The sequence below is a fragment of the Nyctibius grandis genome, chromosome 2, assembly GCF_013368605.1.
Source record: "Nyctibius grandis isolate bNycGra1 chromosome 2, bNycGra1.pri, whole genome shotgun sequence".
Taxonomy (NCBI): Eukaryota; Metazoa; Chordata; class Aves; order Nyctibiiformes; family Nyctibiidae; genus Nyctibius; species Nyctibius grandis.
The window spans coordinates 23,993,904-24,017,251 of NC_090659.1; the positions used below are offsets into that span (position 1 = coordinate 23,993,904).

The 23,348-nt window shown below is 42.4% G+C and overlaps 1 protein-coding gene across 1 annotated transcript; it reads right to left on the bottom strand.

The window, feature by feature from the left end:
• Positions 1–154: 154 nt before the first annotated feature.
• On the bottom strand, positions 155–22,723 carry TMPRSS2 (transmembrane serine protease 2). The gene is made up of 15 exons (XM_068421088.1): positions 22,311–22,723; positions 16,112–16,305; positions 14,754–14,824; positions 13,698–13,893; positions 13,296–13,379; positions 11,770–11,889; positions 9,471–9,600; positions 8,274–8,384; positions 7,369–7,412; positions 6,468–6,642; positions 4,432–4,607; positions 3,322–3,417; positions 2,290–2,432; positions 1,563–1,715; positions 155–1,376 (listed from the first exon to the last, which is right to left on the bottom strand). Exons 3-15 carry the CDS (start codon positions 14,766–14,768, stop codon positions 1,365–1,367), a joined length of 1,455 nt encoding a protein of 484 aa, XP_068277189.1. The 5' UTR covers positions 14,769–14,824; positions 16,112–16,305; positions 22,311–22,723; the 3' UTR covers positions 155–1,364.
• Between the last annotated feature and the right edge of the window lie 625 nt (positions 22,724–23,348).

The following is a 23,348-nucleotide window of genomic DNA, read 5'->3' on the forward strand; positions in this document are numbered from 1 at the left end:
GAATTAAAACAATCTCTTGGATCACCCTCTTGTTTTTCTTTGGATTTTTTTGTTTGTTTTTATGTCAGATTCTCAAAGCACTTCAGACATTGAATCCAATAACTGCTTCCAAAAAAATCCAGACAAACAGATATAAATCATTACTAAGGAAAACTATTTTAAAAAAAATATTTATTTGGTGCAGTGTTTACATGCAAGATAATTGCATTTCAGTACCAAAAGAGAAAACAAGACTAGTAGAGTAATTTCTTTCAAAAGATTTATCCTTCTCAACAAAAGTGACTTGGTATGGCTTTTTGATCCTCTGTACTATGATTATAAATTATTTTCAAAATCCTAGTTGAGCTGGCACTCTGATATTAATTACATTTTGCTAAAAACATACACGCAGATTCATAAAGGAGAGCTCTAAGGAATTAAAAGCCAAATTTAATAACTGAGGTAGTTCATCTGGTTAGGCAGAAACGCAGATTTGTGTTTCTTTGTATAAAACATCCACAGCCTCTGTACGCGAGTCTGCAATCAGAGGTCTATCGCTTGCAACACAGCCTCACTGAAAAACTTTGCCCTTTGCCTTTCACAGCAGGGAGAGTTCAAGAGTCAAACCCAATGTGCGCAGCCAGGGACCTCGCGACTCGGACACTTAACTCACAGCTCCGGAGCATCCCTCTCTGTAGCTTACATCAAGAGTGACAGCAGGTCCTGCCCTTTTTGGGTTCAGAGCAGCTTAAGGCAGAACAGCACTTTTAATTACTGAGACAGTCAGACTGGTCTCACTTCGAACAATCTGACTTGGATGACTGCTGTGTCGAGATCCTGAGGATTTTTAACTACCTGAATATACAGTATTTTTTTTCCTGTGCCTCTACCATAGTGCATGAAAACTTCCCTTCATATATACTAAAAAACCCATTCATTTCTTTTTAAATTGCCAACCAGCAGCTCAGAGATTCAACGTTCACATTACTTAACATTAAATTTAAAACACTACTAAACCAACTGTCTCAGCATCCTGCTACAAAAATCGTTAAATTGTGATTAAAATTACCATTATAATCCTGTACCTGATTATCAAGTGAAAGTTACTCGACTAAAGAGAGAGTTTCAGCAAGCAGTTGACAGAATGACTTTCTGCCAGGCACAACAAGAAGAAAGGTGCTCATTGTGATAATCCTTCACTGATTAAGATCAGTCACTGTAGCCAGCACAGAACCAAGTGTGCAATCCTTCATGTTATTTTCAAAAAGAAAATTCAAAGAGAAAAAAAAAAAAATCATTTGCAAAGTGAATAAATATCCCAGGCACCCATGGCTTCATTTATTCTTGTTCTCAGAAACATCGGTCAGCAAGGACAGACAGCGTTGTCATCTGTTTGCCTGTTTAAAAAAAGAAAGCAAAAAAAGTTTCAAGTTCTGCTGATAGACTGTCTTATCAATTACTTGGATGCTTCTCAACAGAATAACTTCATTAGCAGACAAGTCACGTTTATTTATTTTTATACATAAAATCAAGTTTTAAGATTTGGGGCATTTAAAATTATTAAAAACACTCAAATATTTCACCTGCATATTTTTATAAATCCAATCTGTAAACATAGTCATATTCCCATACACTCCGGGTCTATTGGGACTAGCACAGCCAGTTCCCCAGCTGGTATCTCCAACCAGCCACCACACCGAGTTTTTGTTGGTTACTAGCGGACCTCCACTGTCACCCTGCACAAAACACAAAGACATTATTAGTGACCTGGCCACCCGGAAAGACACGATCCATTTCACTTCAGGAATACAGGTTAAGTTTCAAAAAAAGCTAACCACCATTTTAAGGCAGTCACTAAAACAAAATGTGATGGCAATTACAGTATTAAACAATGACTGCTTGCAATAAAGATGAATATTGTTTGCCCAAAGCACCAAATGAGACAGGCATTATTGACTTTCTTGTTCACAAGCATAATGCTAGGGTACCGCCGTGATTATGAAGAGCATTTGTTCACTTTCAAGTACCAGATAAAAAAACATCCCTGAAGCATTAAAAAGGACTGCCTCACCCTCTTTGGGTATTTAGGGAGAAGTCAGCACTGGCAGCCATTCAGAAGATGAAACAAAAGCTCTCCCTTTTAAAGGGATGCACTGCAAAAGCAACTAGAAGCCCAATAAAAATGTTACTTTTTTTTTTTTTTTTTTTTTTTTTGCATATGATCTGTCTGTAATTAATAGGTGATTTAAAAAGCCTACTAGCAGGATACAGAAATAAGATCATTATTAGGTGTTAATTAGGAATAATTACCTGGCAGGAATCAATTCCTCCTTCTAGATATCCAGCACAGATCATTGTAGGCAAAATCATGCCACTATAGATATAGATAGAATTACACCTAGAACGTTCTATTAAGGGCACCATAACATAGTTCAAGTTATTTGATGTTTTACCTAAAAATGAAACATGCACAAAAACACACATACAAAGACAAAATTAGAACAAGCATCATATTACGTTGCTATTACAAATCCCAGCAGCTAGCACTGTTCAAGATGAAATAAACTTACTAGAAACATTGGGATGGACACTTCAGGTGTATAGTCCATCGCACAGACAACTGTGACATTAAAACTCCCTTCCAAGAGGTCAGTGAGTTGCCCTGCTTCACTGTCAGTGTACTGTAAAGCAAGAGAACATGGCACCTACCTGCCTACTCCAGCCCCAAGCCAACTGCATTATCTAGAGGGCTATTAAAAGCACATGAAGTCTGCAAGAGGCAAAGAGGACCTCCCCAGTTTCATGAGCCAGCACAAGTTGCCAGCAATTCCCATATTCAGGGTCCAGCTTCCCCAACACGCCCCTCCCCGTCCAGTACCTTCTCATACTGGAAGAAACCTTTCCTCACTTTCCTTTTCACTTCTTACAAATATACTTGCACCATGCTATTTTAGCTTGAGGTGGTGGAAAGGACAGGCTCCTGCCCTTTCCCATGTCCACAGAGGACTGGCTTGGCATACAGATACTTTTCTTACAGGAGAGGTGGCCCTGCTAGCAGGGGCACATAATTGTTTCCTGTGTGAATATTTCTGGCCCCCCAGTACTGATTTGAGACTCCTTTGCAGTCTGCTGAATGCAACACATTACAACTTGCTTTGAGACAGAATGCCCTGTGTAAATATTAGGGGTTGTAAAATGAGTGAAAAAATAGTGTATCAACAGATCTGGCTCAAACTGCCCAATCAACTGCCCAATCAACTGCCCAATCATGCAATGGTTATTTGGAGACTGAAGAGGACTGGTTTATGTAGAAGGCCAAAATATTCCAGAGCCACTCTTTACCTCCTTGGTACTCTGCTCCCCATCCAGATATCCAGCACTGCTGATTAGGCTGGAACATCATTCCTGGATTAGGCAGACAAACTGGCCGTACAGTATCTACAAAACAAACACAGTAACATCTGTAATCTCTGATGTCCAGACATAATGCAAAATAAATGCAGATGAAATATCTCAGCATGACTACCACTTAAATACATACACACCATGTATTTTCTCTGTACTTTACCATCCTTGCAGATAAGCAATACTGTGCAATGCAGACAGCAGCAGAAAGCTTACCAGCCCTTTCCCAGACAGCTACCTAATCTTCACCTCAAAGTGAGGAACAAGAACAGTTAATGGTTCTAGCTCAATTCATCAGGCTTACTAGAGCAAGTAACACCAGCTCTTCTGGTAAGTAGAGGACAAAGAAGAAAAACTTCTGACAACTACGCCTCTGCATTCTCTTTGCAAAGCCCTGCTGAAAATAATCACAATGCAAGCAAGATTCAACGGCTATATACAAGAAATGTGAAACACAAAAACCCTGTAAACTGATAACCTCCCTGCTCTCAGCAGAAGACCCCCTCCAGATTACTTCTAGTAGCTTTACACTGATGCACTGAAATATAAAGGACCTGAACACAAAAAGCACTTCAAGTTTAAATAATGGTTTTTCCTCTATTTTTTACTGCTTGCTTACAAACAACCTACATCTACTTTTAAGAAAGGAACTTCTTGTAATCTTTGGTTTTGGGGTTGTGGGGTTTTTTTTCCAATTGTTATTTGAAGTAACTTGGTTTAGGGTAGTCAGCTGCTCCACCACTACATCCTGAATCTGCACGTACAGGAGTGGCAATACTTAAGCACCGTACAGCATTTGGGGTAAAAGTACATTACTGAGATGAGCCCAAACTCTCTTATCATGTACTAGATTTAAATAAATCCTACTTAGAAAATCGGAGGGCGTGCCCTCTACCTCTAACCCTGCCTCTGTCTCTACGGCGTCTCTAACCACATTTTGTGTTCTTCCCGTAAGTATCTACAAGGCTTTCGTGATGAACTTCAGAATTTTTAAAAGATGTGGTCACCACCATCAGATTTTTACCTTAAGAAGAGCAGAATACATACCAGTAAAAGTCAGCGGTGTCTCTAACTTCATAAGGGCAATGTCATTGTCTTTAGAATCTGTATCATAATCCGGATGGGAAATTATCTGCTGCACTCTGTATCCGTTTCGTAAGAACATCTCATCCTGGTTCAGAATCCCAGCAAAAACCCTCCAGATGTACGGGTCAGAAAATCGTCTACAGAAAAAACAAAGGTTAGGTTTGCTTCTCTGGTAAGGAGTCATGGATTATGACCTTCAAAAAATTGTTTTTACCATGACCAAGAACGCACATGCGTTTGACTACCATTTCTGAAGACAAAGGTAAGCAGTAACTCACGCCTTCTTTATTTTTGGCCAGTCTCCCCTCACCAGCTAACGTTAACAGCATGATTTTTAGGGATGTTAATCCAAATGTATCAACACACCCAAACATAGGGAAAGTCAGTGTTTGGATACCTGTGTCCCATACACATCAAAAAAGCTGAAATGGACAAATAGCATAAAAGGGAGATAATTTAATTTAAAAATCTCATGGTCAGTTTTTTTGAAAGATAAAGTGCAAGACATCTAACTTTGGGAAAGCTTTACTCTAATTTCATAAATATATCCCCAAAATCTTTGAAACAGGTTAAGTATCACTGTCTATCTCCTTAGTCACTCAGCACAGCAAATTATAGTCTGAGACTGAAACACTGAAGTCTATTGATTTCCATGGCTGAGGGATCAAGCAGTTATTTCTGAGGTCTCACATGCCAGTGGTATCACTGGCGTGTACTATCCAAAGCATGCAAGGACAGCAGAAGCCAGAATTAGTAAAAACATGATCTAGTGACGGAATTTCACTATCTTGAAAATGCCAGGGGGTTTTTAGTTTGGTTTTGGTGGGTTTTTTTTAAAGTGTTAAGCATGCTCGCTAGATGTAATTCAAGTAGTGTCTTGTGCTCCAGCACAGTTTACAAATGCTCAATAAAAGACTTCCTACAAGTGTTAAAAGTCCCTCCATGAGAACTGCCAAGGCAGTAGTACTTGCAAGTTGTTCCCCCTCAAAAAAAAAATAAAGAAAAAAAAACAAAACAAAACACAAAAATCAAGACTGAAAACCAGTTTTATGCCAGCTGCAGCTTGGTTGCCATTCCTAAAGCTTTTGCATACTACTGAGCTCAAATCAGAAAACAGAGGAGGGATAAGATCATCACATAAAAATAAACACTTGCATTCCTTTCTCAAGGTTAAGGACAAAGTCATTTTTCCTTGGCTTAGCTTCAAACTGTGATCCAGCCAACCAACCATTAAAATGTTTTTACTTAGTGGGTTTTCCCTCCAACAGAAGCAGCCACCTTTTAAACATATTCTGCCACTGTACACAGGTACCACAACACCCTCAACTCTCCTTTAAGCTTCTATTTTCATAGGTTAAAACTGGGCAAAGTATCAGCTATTTTTCTTATTGATGCCTATGTAAAGTGTTTGTTGGATAGGTATAAATCTACATTTAATACTGGCTTGGGCTTTACCACCTTGTGGCATGAAGATACAAGAAAATAAATGGTACAGGCATCTTTAAATTTATCATTTCTACAGTTGTGTGATATTTAAGGCTTTGGGATTTTTTTTCCCTTTTCTTTGTTTTTCCTCAAAGTGTAATTCAACATCTTAATGATAACATTGTACTGTCTAGTGTAAGTTTGGTGCTTTGAGTTTACCTCTTAAGTTGGGTGGGTATCTGTGCCCAGCACCACCATCCAACTTAATTTCTACCTTTAACAAGTAAAATAAGACTTTCTTCCTGTAGAAAGCAGACAGACGATCTGCAGCTGGCCTCCTCCAAAACAAATTTTCCCTTAATACTTGAAAATCATACTGCTACATAACCAAAATACTGCACCTAGCACCTGCATTCAAGGGGGTGGGATGAACACTATTTAATTCAGTTTTAAAGCAGAAAGTTGGGTGACTTAAGTAAATTTGTGCATTTCAGCCTGAAGCAAGAAAAATCGCTACTGGAGAGGCGAACAAGCGAGCAGGTCACCCCAGCGCCCGTGCAGGTGAGACTCACCCCTCCACGCAGTGTGCTGCCGTCACTATCCACTGGCGGGTGATGATGGAGCCCCCGCAGACGTGGATGCCCTGCACGTGGAGGCTGACCTGCCACGGCCACTGCCCCAGCGTCGCCCCGCTGCCACCCACAATTCTGTTCATAGTGTTCAGGCTTTTAGTGGCCAGGCCACACTCTAAAGAGTCAGTTACACACACACACAGTCATTAGTTAGTAGTTAGAGCCAGCTGGTCTGGAAGATGTCTTCTGCAGCTCAGGCTTTGCTAGCAGAGCGGACCATGACTGACCTCTGCACTGCTGCTGTTCGAGACACTGCAGCTCGGGCCCCTGCTCTGGACAGAGATCCCCAGTCTCCCATAGCCTAGACCCCCTTCACATTGCAAATGTCAAGATGAGTATTTGGTAGCTGCTGCCCTCGGTTCACCACAAACCATAAAACAGCAGTTCATTACACCTTTGAGTGTGGTATTCTAGCATTTCTGGCAAGCCACACAAACACATGCCATTGTGTTGTGCAACTAAACAGACAACAGCCAGGAGTTGCCTCATTACAGCCATCACCATCAGGAACACATCACCCACCCGATGGCCGCATGTCGGAGAGTGGATGAGCCACAGTCGTCCCACCACGGCTGCCAGGTGAGGGCTCCAGACCTTCACAGCAGGCAAGTCATTTAAATGAACCAGTGGCAGCAAAGACAAAAGCAACTGGGGATCTAACATCCTCCTTGTCTACTCTCCCACGCTGCTCCTTAAACTGCACCGTTTGAAACTTGGGAAGGAGAGTTAAATCATCTGGCCGTCAAAAGATGGCAATTATTCATGCAGATTCGAAAGGATTTTCCAGCCAGAGCATTTCAAAGCATAAACAAGCAGGAGTTTGAGAAACACAGTCACTTACCTAGGCAGCGCAGAGAAACCACATTTCCTGATGCACAGGAATCACTGCAACAGAAATTAAAAAAAAAAAAACAAACAGGATTTTAGGCACACAGTGAAGGCAAATGGTGAGTAAAGTTCACCCTCCAGCTGCTTCCTACCCTTTCCAGCTACGTGCCCTGCCTTCACCCTCATCTTCCTGCTGAGGGGTCCCTCCTTTCTTCACTCTTTCCAGCTACCCTACCAGCATGCATCTGGCCTCCACCATTTCTTGCATTCACCAAAACTGTCATGTGGAAGACTGCAGTCGCCAGTGCAAAAGGTTTGTAAGCCTATTGAGGAGCAAGATGAAGAACAGTGTGAGAAAAAGTTGAGCTGATTTATAAAGTAGTTGTAGAAGAACCTAAACAAGGGAGCCATGGGAACTTTGCAGCCACAGCAGTCTACAGGTTTAGAAACTAGACACTTCAGAGTTGTTTAATGAGAATAAAAATGATACTTTCCACAGTGAAAGATCCATTTTGCATGCTGTGTGTTCATGTGACTGAAAAAAAAACTGTACCAGCTGCTGTGAATGTGTTACAGGTGGTAGCTATACCACTGTCATCATACAGAAACTCCTGTTGATGTCAAACAGCCTTAGAAAAGTATCTTTGACATGGCAACCTTCTAGACAGTATGGAGGGAACAGGATGGGACATCTTCTCGTTTAAAAGAGGAGAGGAAGGATACAAAAATAACAGCTGTGATTTTAAATAAAAGGGAGAGCAGTTGCTGCAATCAGAGTAAAAACAAAAGTCTCTTTCCTTCTTAACAGTCCTCACTGACAGATGTGCTTGCATTATTCTACAGGCAGAAGCTACACCTCTTACAACAGCTAAAAAGACCCCTGATAAAAGGAAATAAGTTTGTATTAAACAAAGATACCTGCTATACAGTTTTTTGTACAAGTCTATATTCCCAGCACTTGTGTTCAGCTTCATGTAGCTTTTAAAGCTGACTTCAGGTGCTACTCCTCGACTGTAGTAGTATGTATCTCTGCAAAACAGAAAGTCTGTTATGAAATCCAGTAGTTTCAGTTTTCAAACAAGCAATAAACTGTGCCAACCTAGAGCTTTTGACATGAAGAACACTAAAAATATGGGGTTTTTTTATTAAATGCCAGTGTTGTAGTACAGTGCCAGAAACTCAGATTCTTCAACCATTTGTCAAACTCCATTTCCCATCAAACAGTTACTAGGTTAAAATAATATTTTTATCTAATACGCATACACGGTAGGAATCTTCAGCCTCATGAAACAGCACGTGATGAAGAGATGCCTTTGCTGGTACATTTACACAGTATAGCAGAGGTCAGGTCCAATAAGCCATAACAGCCACATTTCTGTGGGACAATGACAGGGGTAGCAAGTGCTGCTTTTCTGCCAGGCTTTCTAGCTGAGGACCAGCTCTGTGTAGTTGCTGCTGGGCTGTCTTACTGGAGTTGGAACTACTGGGCTCACGGCTGGTTCAGAGACCTTAATTCAGAGCACCACAATGCAGCGTGGGCACACGCAAGTTCTGCCTGCCTGGGCAATAAATTCACTCTATTACTCCACACACAACAGAAGGCAACATTTGCCAAGTGTATCAGGAGGCAATATCAAGTATTTAAACTGCAGAAGAATTTAGGCTATGGCATTACAGGGGGAGAATGAGGGGAGCACTCTGGGCCATCAGTGTTTATGGTGATCTTCCACACGAGCTGGCATTCTTGTGTCCTCAGAAGACCAAGGCTTTCCATGCAATACTAGTAATGACAGGTTAAGTCAGACTGGAAGTTATTGAGCAACTATAATGATCTGCTACTAACTGAAGCGAGCTCTGGAAGACAGTTGTGAGTGAATGTATTCGATACAAGTGACTCCACTGAGTAACCACTGCATGTGTGCCAGACCCTGTTACTTGGAGCAACATTTCATTTTGATTCTGTAACAGCTACCATAGTTAAAATCACACCCACCTGGGTTCACAAGAACTACATCACTAACTGCTTTTTGTTTCAGATACACATTCTTAAAAATGGCAAGAGGGAAATTTCAACCTTTCTATGTATGTGCAGAGGCTGACAAAGGTTAGACTTACACACTGTAGCCCATGTCTTTACATGCAATCTTCCCATAATCGTCATTCCAGTCATCTTGACAAACAGGATACCAGGATTTGCTGACAGGTGAATAAACTTCCAGGATAAAGTCTGGTCCAAAAAGTCTAACTGCCAGAAAAGGAAGACGGAAAGAAAAAAAAAAAGAAATCAAGAACACTGCATGGTATATTACTGCTCATTCTCTACTTAAAGGTATTGTTACCCATAATGATATAATCATAGAGTAGTTTGGGTTGGAAGGGACATTTAAAGGTCACCTACTCCTATCCCCCTGCAGTGAGCAGGAACAACTTCAACTAGATCAGGTTGCTCAGAGCTCCATCCAACCTGACCTTGATGTTTCCAGGGATGGGGCATCTACCACCCCTCTGGGCAACCTGTTCCAGTGTTTCACCACTCTCATTGTAAAAAATGTCTTCCTTATATCTAGTCTAAATCTACACCCTTTTAGTTTAAAACCATTACCCCTCATCTTATCTCAACAGGCCCTACTAAAACGTTTGTTCCCATCTATCTTTCTTTCTTTAAGTACTGAAAGGCTGCAATAAGGTCTCCCCAGAGCCTTCTCTTCTCCAGGCTGAACAACCCCAACTCTCTCAGCCTTTCCTCAAAGAAGAGGTGTTCCATCCCTTTAATCATTTTTGTGGCCCTCCTCTGGACTCACTCCAACAGCTCCATGTCCTTCTTATTGGACATGGGGGCCCCAGAGCTGGACACAGTACTCCAGGTGGGGTCTCACGAGACCGGAGTAGAAGGGCAGAATCACCTCCCTCCACCTGCTGGCCACGCTGCTTTTGATGCAGCCCAGGATATGGTTGGCTTTCTGGGTTGCAAGCGCACATTGCTGGCTCACGTGCAGTTTTTCATCCACCAGTACCCTCAAGTCCTTTCCCGTAGGGCTGCTCTCAATCCCTCCATCGCCCAGCTTGTATTGATACCAGGCGTTGCCCCAACCCAACTGCAGGACCTTGCACTTGGCCTTGTTGAACCTCATGAAGTTCACACAGGCCCACTCCTCAAGCTTGTCCAGATTCCTCTGGATGGCAATATTCATTTGTACGTATGAACTGGTGTTAATTTAATGCTGCCTTCTACTCAAATTCTGAGTAAATATCAAGTAGATAGAAAATATTGCAATAACTTAATTCCTTTGTGTAAGGCAACTTAAAAGAACTACCAGTTTAAAATTCAAGTGTACGATACATTGTTCATCTTTTCTTTTCAGCTTTATACTCAAAATTGTCTTTCACATTCTACCACTGTGGAAGATCACAATAGCCAATCTTGTCTTATCTTTTACCTCCACAACCATGTATTTCTTAATATATCATATATTGTGTATAAATAAAATATAATCTATTATGATATATTTATGTATTACATACTAGTACACCAAATTTCTTCAGACAAGCACTTGTAGAGCAAGAATGTAACAAAGAGCAATTACCTCTGACATTCCATGTCCCTTTATGTATTTATTTGCAGAATAATTTAATATAAAATAGTTCAAGAAAAAAAAACAGGTTGAACGAGTTTCTCGAAAATCATTATTCAACCAAATGGAGAGAAACAGCTTTAGAGCATATGCCAGTAAACGCTAACCCTGCACGAGGCATGTGCAGACAAAGTTCTCAAAGAGAGAATAGGAGCACAGCCAGAGTTTTGCAGAGTGGCACTGGCACAACACAGCTGTTAAAAGCAAGATGCCACGCCTTTGGAATGGACAAATCGATGATGTTTCCAACTTACACCTTCAGCTGTGCACCAAAGCTTCCCTTGGCATCTTCTCAGTAAGAAAAACACTGATCAGATCAGGCTTTCTTACACAAAGGAGTTATGAAGTAGTTGAAGTATTATTGGGAGAACAAGGAATGCAAAACAGATGGAAAAAGACAAGCCTGACTGAAGACCACCAGATTTATGTTATCACCTTAAGCCCTACTAAGAAGCCAATGATGACTGTTCATTCCAGAGACAATGTTACACTCAGTTTTGCACAAACCCCATTCAAATTAAAAGGTAGTATTTTAAAAACTGACTCGGAGTTAAGCCAGCTGAAATCCCTGAGTCATTTTGTTTCAGCTGTTCAATTGAACTGAATATCTATACTGAATTGACTGACTATTCAAAGTGCTCAAACATCCTAAACCATTTTAGAGATATAACTTAGGCTAAAATGGCCCTATTGTAACTTAGGCAAGCTTTGGACAAGGCAATTTGCTCAAAAGCTCTTGCAGTTGGCTGAAGGTCCCCCCGCCCTTGACTGCCACCACTCACCACACCGGGTTTCGTCCTCCCCATTGGGGCAGTGGCTCACTCCATCACACCACTGCGAAGGCAGTATGCACACTCCTGAAGATCCACACTCTATTAAGGAGCCAAGACAACGATTTTCTACTGCAGGGAGAGAGCAACACAGTCGTCAGGCTGAACATCAGCTTAGCCTCAGGCAACTACTGCCAAGCCTCATCTTAAGGAGTATTCCGCTTTGATAGAGCGAAACATCAGAAAGAGCTCTTAAACTCAGAGATGGGAGGAAACCTAGCCTGACATGACAGAAGATGTATTGCTCTGTCTTTTGCATCGCTTGTCAGATTAAGTCACTGATGCAGCTGATTGGATTTTGTCCACTGCCTCCCCTGAATAAGGAAGCACCATTAAGTTGTCTGAAAGGAGTCAGCTTTACACTGACAAAGCATAACACTTCTAAACAGCAAAGGAAGAAGAAAGCAATTACTCAAATTGCATCCTTTTTGCTTTCACTGCCATTTAAAACAAGGTTATGTTCACTCTGTATAAAACAAAGTGAGTAAAAAAAAAAAACCCTAAGAACACAAAGTGTCATCCTAATAGTTTTAAAAAACTCCCTCCTCTCTTCCTCTCTTTTCCTGCACAGAACGGAAAGGAGAGGCTCCTAAAAACATAGCAAATTGTTTTTTAGTTTCCTTTCAAAAGTGGCTTTCATTGAAAGAGAAATTAAGATAGCACAAGACCAATTTCACCTAAACCAAACAGAATTGCTCTAGCCCAGCTTCAGAGCTCAGTCACCCCAGTCAGGGATGACTTCCAAGGCAAACGTATCATCTGTGGTATGGCTTACAGTGGTAAGACAGGCTGGGCTCACACAACATCAACACACTTTAAAAGCAAAAGCCTTACAGAAACAAACAAACAGGCATGAATTGCTTCTGCTCCAAGAGAGATTCCATTCTACCATAATAAAATATATCTTGACCTTTTACACTCTTGCAGTTAAGGTATACAAAATTATTTCAATCTCCTTCCTTAAGTGAAGTTAGAATTTGGAACAGGGTTCCATTTCATTGCACAGCATTGATTTCCCTAATGAAACACACCCCAGAATGTGTTGTCCACGCACATTTGTGTGTCAGCTATCCCTCAGTGCAAAAACCCTTGCAAGAGGTCAAACTGCTCTTTACTAAAAGCTACTGCAACTGTACAGCTGTACTGCACCAGCTTTTGCTAGATTGGAGCTTTCCGGAAAAACCACCTGAGTAAGCCGCTCCAGAAGAGTCAAAAAGCTGATGACATCACTTGATGTCAAAAACATATTTACTTGATGAAGGGAAAGGAAAGCGACAGCAACATTGTTTATTAAAAAGAAAAAAAACCCAACAACCAAAACTGAGCCATTAGGTAGCAACATTAGTTTATCTCTTCGGAGATATGTAACAAAGACTTTCCTGTCCTTAATTCAGCATAAAATGGAAGGTAAGAATGTATATTTCTAATGTTAAAAGTTTGATACGTGTTTTCTTTCAGAACACAAAAAGAATTCTTACCAAAATACCAGATGAAGAAAGCAGCAATTGCACAACAAATGACTAGTAAAATGGATAATATAATGACTATGGCTTTCTTTACACCTGAAATGAAAGCAAGGAGAAAAAGAGAAATTAGGTTCACAAATAAGGTAATCTCCAGCCACCAGCACTATCTACTTCCTTGACATTAAAAACAGATATTTTTTGCCAGACAGACTTTTCTCCATTCCACTATCCTTCCTTGAAATTGCGCAGGTTCCTGTCCAGTTACACCAGCATCCCAGCCAGCTGTTACTTCTTCATCCACCGGGAAGTGGCTCCTTCAATACAGGAGTCGGAAGGGAAGATCCCTTTTATTTGTTATCTTACTTTGCAAGACTTTAAGTCTAAAATTGGAAGAAATCCCGACAAAAAACTTACTTGGTGCACATGTTCTCCCGGAAGAACGTGCTACTGGCCTACTTGACTGATAGGTAGCAACCCTTGGGACATAGGTTGGCACTGATGGAGGATTTGTTGAGAAGTACTGGGGATACGGGTTAGCACCTACTGGCTGCCTGGCAGAATAGATGTTTTCTGTCTGAAAGCCATGATTTTCATAGTATGGCGGTGGACCCTAAATGATAATGTTGAGGGGAAGGAAACAGGAGAAAAATGAAAAACAAGAGGCAAGACTGCAATTAGGACAAAATAAATTTCAGATGCCATTTACATTCAGAATCCTATTAAGTAATTCTGCCAATGCAGAAATTCACCATGCATGCATACACATACTAGTGACTCCAATTTACACAAAGGAAGAGATTTACAGTACATGCCTAATACCTTGCACTTTGAATAATAAAAATAACAGAGAGTGAGGCTGGAAGGCGTTCGAAGAGATCAGTTTCCTGATCCAGAGTAACTCAACTTAAGAAGGATTCTTCAGCCCAGCCCTCCAGCTGGCCGCACAAACCATCGCACTGGAACATCTGACAGGGTAGAAATAAGCAGCAAGGACAGTTTTAGGCAGTACCGTCATCAAAAGAAACTCTGACAAGTAACAGCCTTTGTGTGTGCAGTTGTCCAGGTCTAGGATAAATGCTTACTGCTCCATTTTGCCCTATGACAACACAAGGTATACCTAAGCTATTTCTGAAACGCACTGGCCTACAACAGGTTGTGGAATATTTATCCTCGAAGAGCTTTAAGAACTAGTTAGAAGCCATTCCAATCTATCCCTCCAAAATAAGCTTTAAAAGCATAAATCTCTCCGAGGAATATCTGAGCATTTGAAATGCCAGTTAATTCAAGTCTCTTACACCTGCCTCACAGTATATCTTTCCCTTTTTGCAGAAAAGCAAACACAACAAATACTCCACATTTTAAAAGACTTGTTAACCAGGACATCACTCAATTGACTGATACTTTTAAAGAAATAAAACCTCATTAAAAAAAAAATCAGAGAGAAATACTTTGAATTATTTGTTTACTTACTATAGTAGAGGTCATCTTTCTCTTGTCAGCAGTACTGAAGTAATTCAAGTGTTTGGAAGTAAAGCGTGAGCCTATATTAAAAAAAAATGAAAAAAACACAAAAAAAAAAAACACAAAAACAAAACAAAAACAACAAACAAAAAAAAAACCAAACAAACAAAAAAAAACAACCCAATCACAACCAGAAGCTTTGTCCACCTTTCTTGTAATTTTTTCCTTTGAAAAAACACCGAATCTGGGGTGGGGGCAGGGGAGGAAATACGGAAGTATTTCAAGAAAGGGTATGAATTAAGGTGCAGCATGAAATCAGATCTCAATAGCCTCTCAATACAACCTTGAGGATTATACAGTGGCAACTATTCATTAGCACGAGCGCCACACAAACCGAGAAGATTAAGTTTAGTGCTCACTCTCACTGACAGAAATGAGAGTTAAAGAATACCCTGGGCAACAACCCACATGGTGTCAGTACCAAGTTCAGGTCCTCCTGCCCTCTCTCAACACTTACTCATATATCGCTGTGAGGTTTATGCCACAGAAAACAGGAACATGAACAAAGCATCAGGAAATACAATTCAAGCTAACTTATTCGATAACAGCCCCACAAGCCACATCTTTTTCACTCTTTCACGATGCAAACAGTTGTTTTCTTGGTTGTGTGTTGGTGGTCACACCAAAAACAGAGAGAGAAGCATGGCAGGGAAACAATATGCCACATCAACACGAAAGTTTTTCAAATAGAGTGAAAGAGAGGAGCTACATCCAATGTTTCAAGCATACAGCAGTTTATTTTAAAGTTAAACATTAACATTAAGTAAAACCACAGATTAGCAAAGACACAAGAAACAAAATGTTTGCTGCCGCAGTTCCAAAATAGGCAGTTAAATACCTCTACAAGCAATCATTTTAATAAATAATTTAATCTATTGAGTCCTCTCATAATGTTACTTTACATGAAAAAAGCCTAGGAAGTGCCTCAGTCATGCACTGAGAAATACCTTTCTCCAGCTCGCAGAGCAGTACCCTGCACACAGGCACATGGCCATGACACCTGTTGACAGCCATGACTATAAAGAGCAGTTGCATTAAGACACAGCATAATTCAGCCCAAAGTATAAGGTTATGTTTTAAAACCTGCACCAAGGTGTCATCTCATGCAAAACTGAACACCAAATGTCTTTGAAGCAGATTTCAACAGCAGCTTGGCACCTCAAGCGCACCAATACCTCATGACAATTTAGGAAGGCTGATTCTGGTATTTGCTTATTAGCACTAGCAAAAAAAAGTAAATAATAATGCACTGTTGAACTCTTATTCGTATGGCAGACAGGTGAAAAACAAGTCTTACTCCTACTTACAGTAAGTCCATCAGATTGGTGACTAAAGCTTCAGGACTTCTGCTTTATGTCGCATCCATTCTTACCCAGCTCTTCACAGCAGAGTTGGGAACTGTAGCTCTACCCACACTTACAGGACAGTTGGGAACTGTAGCTCTACCCACACTTACAGGACAATTAACAAGTTGCAGGAAGATATTTTTGTTCCTTGTTCTCTGAAAAGAAAGGGGGAAAAAAAAGATTAGGAAGTTTAGTGACAGCAGACAGAAGAATACTAGGTGGTGCTTCCGAGGTAGGCCAACAGATACTATGACCAAAGGAAAACCCAAATATTTTCTACATCACCACTTGAAAGGCTTTGCAAATTGACAGATGACAGTCTTCCTCACTCTCTCCTTCAGGGTTTTTTGTTTTGGTTTGTTTTTTTTTTAAATGAACTGAGGAAAAAAAAATATCTCTGTTGCTTAACTGGCATTCAGTCATCACTCCCAATTTAGTTCTTGTTAATCTATTTCCCATCCAGCTTCTGATTAATAAGTTTTCCATTACCACACCACAAAACCCAGGGAAGTCATAGGTACATACAGATTTCCATGGTATTACACATACACATTTGCCAACATATTAAAAACAGATTAAACCAAAACTCCCATTAGTTTGCAAACGTTTAAGGCAAAAATCCATGTGTAGCATCCAATAATGATAGAATCTAGTTTTCTTAAACACGCGTCACTGACACACTTCAAAACATTTTACAAATACATCAAGAGTACTGCAACAACTTCACAGATAAGGAGCTGGGTCATGGAGAAACAAACTGACCTGTCAAACACTCCCCATCTCAACAACCAGAGAGCTAGAAGAGACTGGTCTGTCTTATCTCAGTCCAATACTTTGATCTCTAACTCACCTCACACATCAGACAGATTTAAAAAGATCCCACATAAAAGTATCATAAACCCCCCTCTGGTGCAGAAGAGTTTAGTGGGGACCCACACCTATCCTTCCCTCCCACTGCCAGTCATTCCTCCTGATGTCTGTCAAGCTATGACAGCACTTTACTGGGTACATCTCAAGAAACTAACCTCAAGAGTCCTTTAAAATGAGCTGGTGGAGTTAAAGTGTACAGGGATCCCCAGGCAAGGAAACAGGGATTGAGCTCACCCCCACAGCAGGCTTGAAGGTATAATAGACAGGGCCCAGCGAGCCAGAGCCTTGCAGGCCAGCTTGCTAACACCTTATAGCTTTGGAAAAAGTATCCCAAATAATGAAAGGGACCCATCACTCATATGCAGTCAAGCCCTTGAATTTCAACAACTTCTGTTTACTCCAGTTTGGACGGAGCAGAACCAGCATTTGGACCTTCAGCAACACAGAAGGTCCAAAACCAAATATTCTTTTGTTTCATAACTCTGAAAGAAATAATGCTATTGTTTCTAATGACAGGTGATAATAAGAGCATAAAACGCATAGCCATCTGACATGGTATACTGATGAATACAGTGAAATGTACTGCCTCACAGCTCACAGCTATTACTTGAAATACCTTAGCTTCTCCTCACATATGCCTTAGGAGCGTTATAATTAAAGTTCGTGGGTCATTAAGAGTAAAAAAATATATCACTTTTTCCAATAAGTTGTCAGAATAAAAAAAGTTAAAAATATTATATTAATTCAAAACAAAATTAATCCGATAGCTTTTTTAGCTTTTCTATGTATTTCTACAAATCAGTTCTTTATATTTAAGCAAAAGTTGCAGCAGAGTTGGTCTGTACTTTGTTTGATAACATACTACTTAATTGAATATAGACTTCCTAGACTATTAGTCCTCCAAAGCCTTGTCCTCCTCCCTACCACAGTGACAGCCACTCTGTCCCCTGGACAGGAAAAGCACCAAGCACAGAATCGTGCTGCTTAGCTGCAAGTGGTCCTCACCGCCACATCCTCCTAAGCCCCTCACCTTGCTACTGCTGGGCAAAGGTGAGCCTCTGCTTTTGCCTCCTTACAGCAGCATCAGGTCACAACTCCTTTATCCTGTGTGTGTCCTTCACTAGCCAGGAGCCAACATCCCCAAAAGACAATAGAAAGAATGACAGGCAAAGAAACCCTAAAGATTTAACCACAATTTTGTTAATAAAACCAGCCTTGCTGGCTTTTACCCTAGTTCTCCATGCAAGAAATAATAATGGTACTTCCTTAGTACACACCTTGTCGTAATTGTTAATTAAGAGCAGTACCATGCTTTGGAGGCGCAGAGTTCCACTAGTACCGCTAGCTATATTAGTTTCCACAAGCTTTTATGTAGAGATCACTATATGTTGCTTCCATGCCTAGATGCCTAAGTCAATAGGATGGAATAATTACCTTCAGATATCCTAATATAACACTGTGAATTCAACTTGGCCAACGAAGCCAGACTTATATTGGCAGCAGTATACTTCCTACATTTACGTATTACTTCAATACATATTTTGTGCTGTTTCCCGAAATAGAAACACCATTAGCTGTTTGCTAAGCTGTATGGTAGGTATCAACAATTGAAAAAAACAACAACCAGAAAAACAAACTAGTTCTTCACAGTTAGACCTACGCAGAGGCAACCACATGCAAACAAGGAAGAAGGGAGAGAACAGAACAGTTAAAAGGCAAATGCATGAAGTCACGTTCAGCTTCCAAAAGGAGGAAGCATAAAACCATCCAAACATTCTACATGAATACTTACTAACACAGCGTCACATCCAAAAAACCAGCAGTTCCCTTTCTCCAGATAAAGAAATACAGTACATGCAAAGGAACTGGCAAAACTCATTAAGATACCAAAGGAGTAATTTCAGTGCAAAGACCAACCTTAAAAAAGGGCAAGCCAGCAAATTATGGCTTTTGTTGATGACACTGGAAAGGAAGTATGCTTTCATTTTTTTAATTCCGAACTGTTTTATGACCACCTAGAAGTTTTGGTAGTGTAAGCTTAAACAGGATATAACCATGATACAAAGGTGGGGAGGAAAGGGAAGAGGGGCAATAAAAAACATAAGAAGAGAGAAGACAAGCAAAGAGGTGTTTTCAGACTCATTTACATGATCTTTTCACACACTGGGTGATTCCTGCCTCTACTACCTGGACAAGAGAAAAGAAACATGGTCAAGATTCCTGTTTAACAGGCAGCACTAAAAATTATCATGACTTGCAAATGAAGTATAGAAAGGTTAAAATTTTCACCTTATTTCACTAACAAGATTTCCTTGATACTTCTTCAGGAAGTAGTACTGAATATTTTTATTGTGATAATTAAAAAAAATGCATGGAATTTACTCCACAGGGTAAAATTTATCCTCTGGAAGGGGTCAAAGGCAAATTGACAAGCAACTGATTGTCTCAAAGTTATCAAAACCGGGTTTGTCCAACGTCCTTGCCTTTCAGCTAACCTTCTCAATAGAGGTAAGCTCTGCTCGGCATGCCTACACAGTAACATTACACATCTTGCAGAGAACTATACAAGAATATGTAAATATTTATTCAAAAGGTTGCCACAAATAGAGCCTCGGCATTCTTAGCTCTCCTAAGAAATATCTTTGATGCTATTCTAGATTAGCTCCTAAAATATTATTAAACTGTAGAACTACTTATCGACCGCTGCGAAAAAACAGTGCCTCTTGATAAGCACTACCAGCAGCTCAAATAAAGTCCACAACTATATTCCCAAGGCCAGCAAACTAAAATTAATGCTACTTCCACATGCAAAAAAAATGTATGAAAAAGCTCTGAGCGTAGCAGTCTTATTATAAACAGTTATAGGATGATGTATTCATACTACAAATAATCATCTATTTGTCTTCTCTGAAAACAGATGTTACCATGAAACTCAGCCTTTGTTAGGAACAGTGGGGTGGGAAAGGAGGCTGAAAAGCTGTTGCCTAGCTGAGTGGGTGATAAGTGGCAGAAGACCCTACAAAAAAAGCCATTTCTGAAACAGAAAGGAACAAGAGCCCAGAAGAACCAGATTTGCTGGCTTGGCAGGAGATAGACTTATTGGTCAGGCAACAACTGCAGAGGCAGACATTGCCCACAGCACCCACCACCTCGTGTGCTCAGATCACAGTGTTGCTAGAGGACACAGCAACAGCCAGGCTGGCATTTGGATGGTTTCTTCCCCTACACTATATCCCCAGTTCTGCCTCTGCCCTTCTCCTTCCATGGCAGAAGCAAATAACCTCATCTTCTAGCAGTAAAATTCAAGTTTCTGTCTACGGCACTGAAAGTCTCTGGCAAGGAAAAAAAGCTCTCAAGAATACTTGTTTACCATATTCGAGTTGCAAATGAATATTGTATGAATACAGTATACCCACTCCGCAGAAAAATAAAAACTAGCAATGTTAACAAATCAGACTTATTTAGATATTTGTCCAGGTCAGCTGTTTTCAACCTGTGAACTACAGATCCTGAAGAGCTATAAACCGCTTCCAAGGGGTCTATGGCAGATAAGAAAGAAGAGCAAGCCTGCTGGCAGGAGGTTTGAATTCATGCCACGGGGAGGTTCGTATTGCCAGAGACAAATTTAGGGATCCACACATCAAAGACATGGGCGAAGTACTGACACAGTAGCATGGACACAGCTGAGCTAGCATCGCGGTACTGGAACTACTCAGTGTGGACCGACCCTTGACTGACACAGGAGTAAGAGCCTGTATCTCCAGGAGTGGCAACTCCAAGAGAAATATTTTGACCAGCACTAGAATACTGTTTTGCTTCGCTTTTCCATCAACTTATTTCAACTTATTTCCATTTTCAGGCTAGACTACCATGACAGACTTGCTCTAGTCTGACTTTCCTATGTCCCAGTATAATTTTAACAGTTTAAGAATGAAAGGAAAAAGGAAAAAAGACATGTCAAGCCCTACTTTAACATCAATTTTATCTTAGTCCACCTGTCTTTTGGCTTTACACTTACATTGATACCTGTAGGTAACAGCCACAACTGCAATCATTTCCCAGTTTCATTGATCTATGCCACTCACAACGGCCATCTCTTCCCCCACCTAGCACTGCCTTAGTTGATGCAAATCATCCTTCAGAGGTGAAGCTGCTTCCTTTGGCTCTTTCTAAAGCACTACAGGCATTAGTGTCACTTTACTCAGGGCAAACAGAGATACTTAGGACAGAGGCACAATGTGAGAATGGTCTCTTAAATTCACTGACACCCACCCCCCCCATCCAGAAACCTGGGGTGAAATTAGAGGTCCAGGTAAGCTCTGATCATCAGCAAAGCCACCTGAGGGGAGGTGCAGAGTTGGGTTGATTTCAGCATATAAAGCTTTGGCCCACAAGTTTCAATGATATGGCTCTTCTGGGAAGGCACTCCATCAACAAAGTTACTCTTCCCAAATTACTTGGCAAGCTGTGACAACTGTAACCAGAAATTAGCACTTCTGCAAGAAACCAAAGCAGTGGCGGCATTAACACACAACGAAGAGGCCCTAGAAGTAGATGCTGTTCTAGTTTATCCTCTGTATGAGCGACTACTCACGCCATGACCTTGAAAGAGCTGCCTAATCTCGCAGCGTCTCGTCTCCCTTCGCCACAACAGCAAGAAATGGACAACATCCACCTTGAGAAGTACGAGGCGGGACGGCGTTGGCGTGCCTAGAGCACTCCGCACCTCGCCTCCTGTACCTCGTCGGGTCGCGTTATTCACCTCACAACACCCGTTCACCTCTTCGGTGCTAGTTTAGCTCCCGTCTTGCCTTACCCACCGGGCCCGCGGGGGAAGCGCAACTTTTTTGCGCTGCACCTACCCTTAGAGAAACCGGCTGCGGAAAGGGGGCAACCAGGAAAAGCAGAGGGAAACACCGCTGAAAGGGGCGAGCTGACGTGGCCCCTCAATTTTATCAGCCGGCGCCTCCTCTTCTCGCTCTCCAGAGACGCCGCCGCCGCTGCCCCCCAACCCCGGCAGGGCCCGCGGGCCCCTCCGCGCCGACCTCCGACCCCCGCGGGATGGGGAGTTTCAGATGCCTCCGGGGTCCCTCCGCACCCCCCAAAGCAAAGCCGAAGTTCTTTAAATTAAAAGCCAAAAACCGCAGGCACAACTTGGAGCGGCCGGGACCAGCCCCGGGGCGAAGGGGCCCCGCGGGAGCCGCCCGGCCCCGGAGGTGGCTCCGCTCGCCTCGGGGAAGAGCCCGAAGGGGCCGCGGCCAGGCCGGGCACGGGGGAGCGCCGCGCTTACCTGGGGCTGCTCCCACCGCAGCGGAGCCGAAGCGGGACGGGGCGCGGCGCAGCGAGCCGGGAGCAGCCGCTGCGGCCGGGGAGGAGTTACCCGGTGGGGGGAGCGGCGGGGAAAGGGCAGGTGCCGCCAGGTGGATGCGTCGCCCGGCCCCTTCCTCCCGCCGCCGGCGCCGGGGAGGAGGGCGCTGCCCGCAGCCCGCCTCGCTCACCCTGCGGCCGCTCGGAGACGCCGCCGGTTTGGCCCGGGGGCGGGTACGGTGCCTACCAGCCCTGGGTGGGGGGCTTGGCTGTGCTGTGCCACCGCCGGCGGGGGACAGGGTAACCCTTCCTGCCCGGTGCGGGCCGGCAGCCGCCCCCAGCCAGCCCGCACCGGACCGGGGCTCCCCTTTCCCACTTTCCCCCGCCCTCCTCCTCTTCCCGCGGACGTTTGCAAAACAAACTAGCCGGAGGGAGGCACAGGGAGCCCCGGGCAGGGCCCGCGGCACCACGAGGGGCGCGGCGGTAGCGGTGCCCGCCGGTGTAAGGTGTCCCCCCCCCCGGGGGCGGAGGTGCCGCGACTCCTCCGGGCGGCCCTGCCCCAAGTTTTGCTTTTGCTGCTCTAGCCCGAGCGAGCTGTGGTGAAGGGCCCGTGCCTTTTCTTGAACTTACACATCGGTCTTTGTTAGCCTGCGTTTCAGGGTGTTGTGTGCAAATAAGAAGCCACAACACTTCCCTGAACAGGGCAGGTCAGGAGCTGATAAAGGTTGCTCATAAAATACCCAGCCCGGGGAAATTACTTCCTTTTTCTTTTGCCTTTTAGAGCCATTTAATAAAGGTGCACTCTGAAAAATCTCAGTTGTCAGGTTACTTGTAATGCTCTAGTGACTTTTGGTAACTCTCCTGTAAAGCAGTTCTACAAATGAGTGAGGTTTTTCTCTGCCAAGGCTGAGCTCCACTGCAAAAAAAATCCACTTATATCCTAAAACCTCAGAGTACAACTGGAAAAGTGCACAGGTGCTCAAAGAAATTCCACTCACTGTTAATAACAGCTCCAAATTAG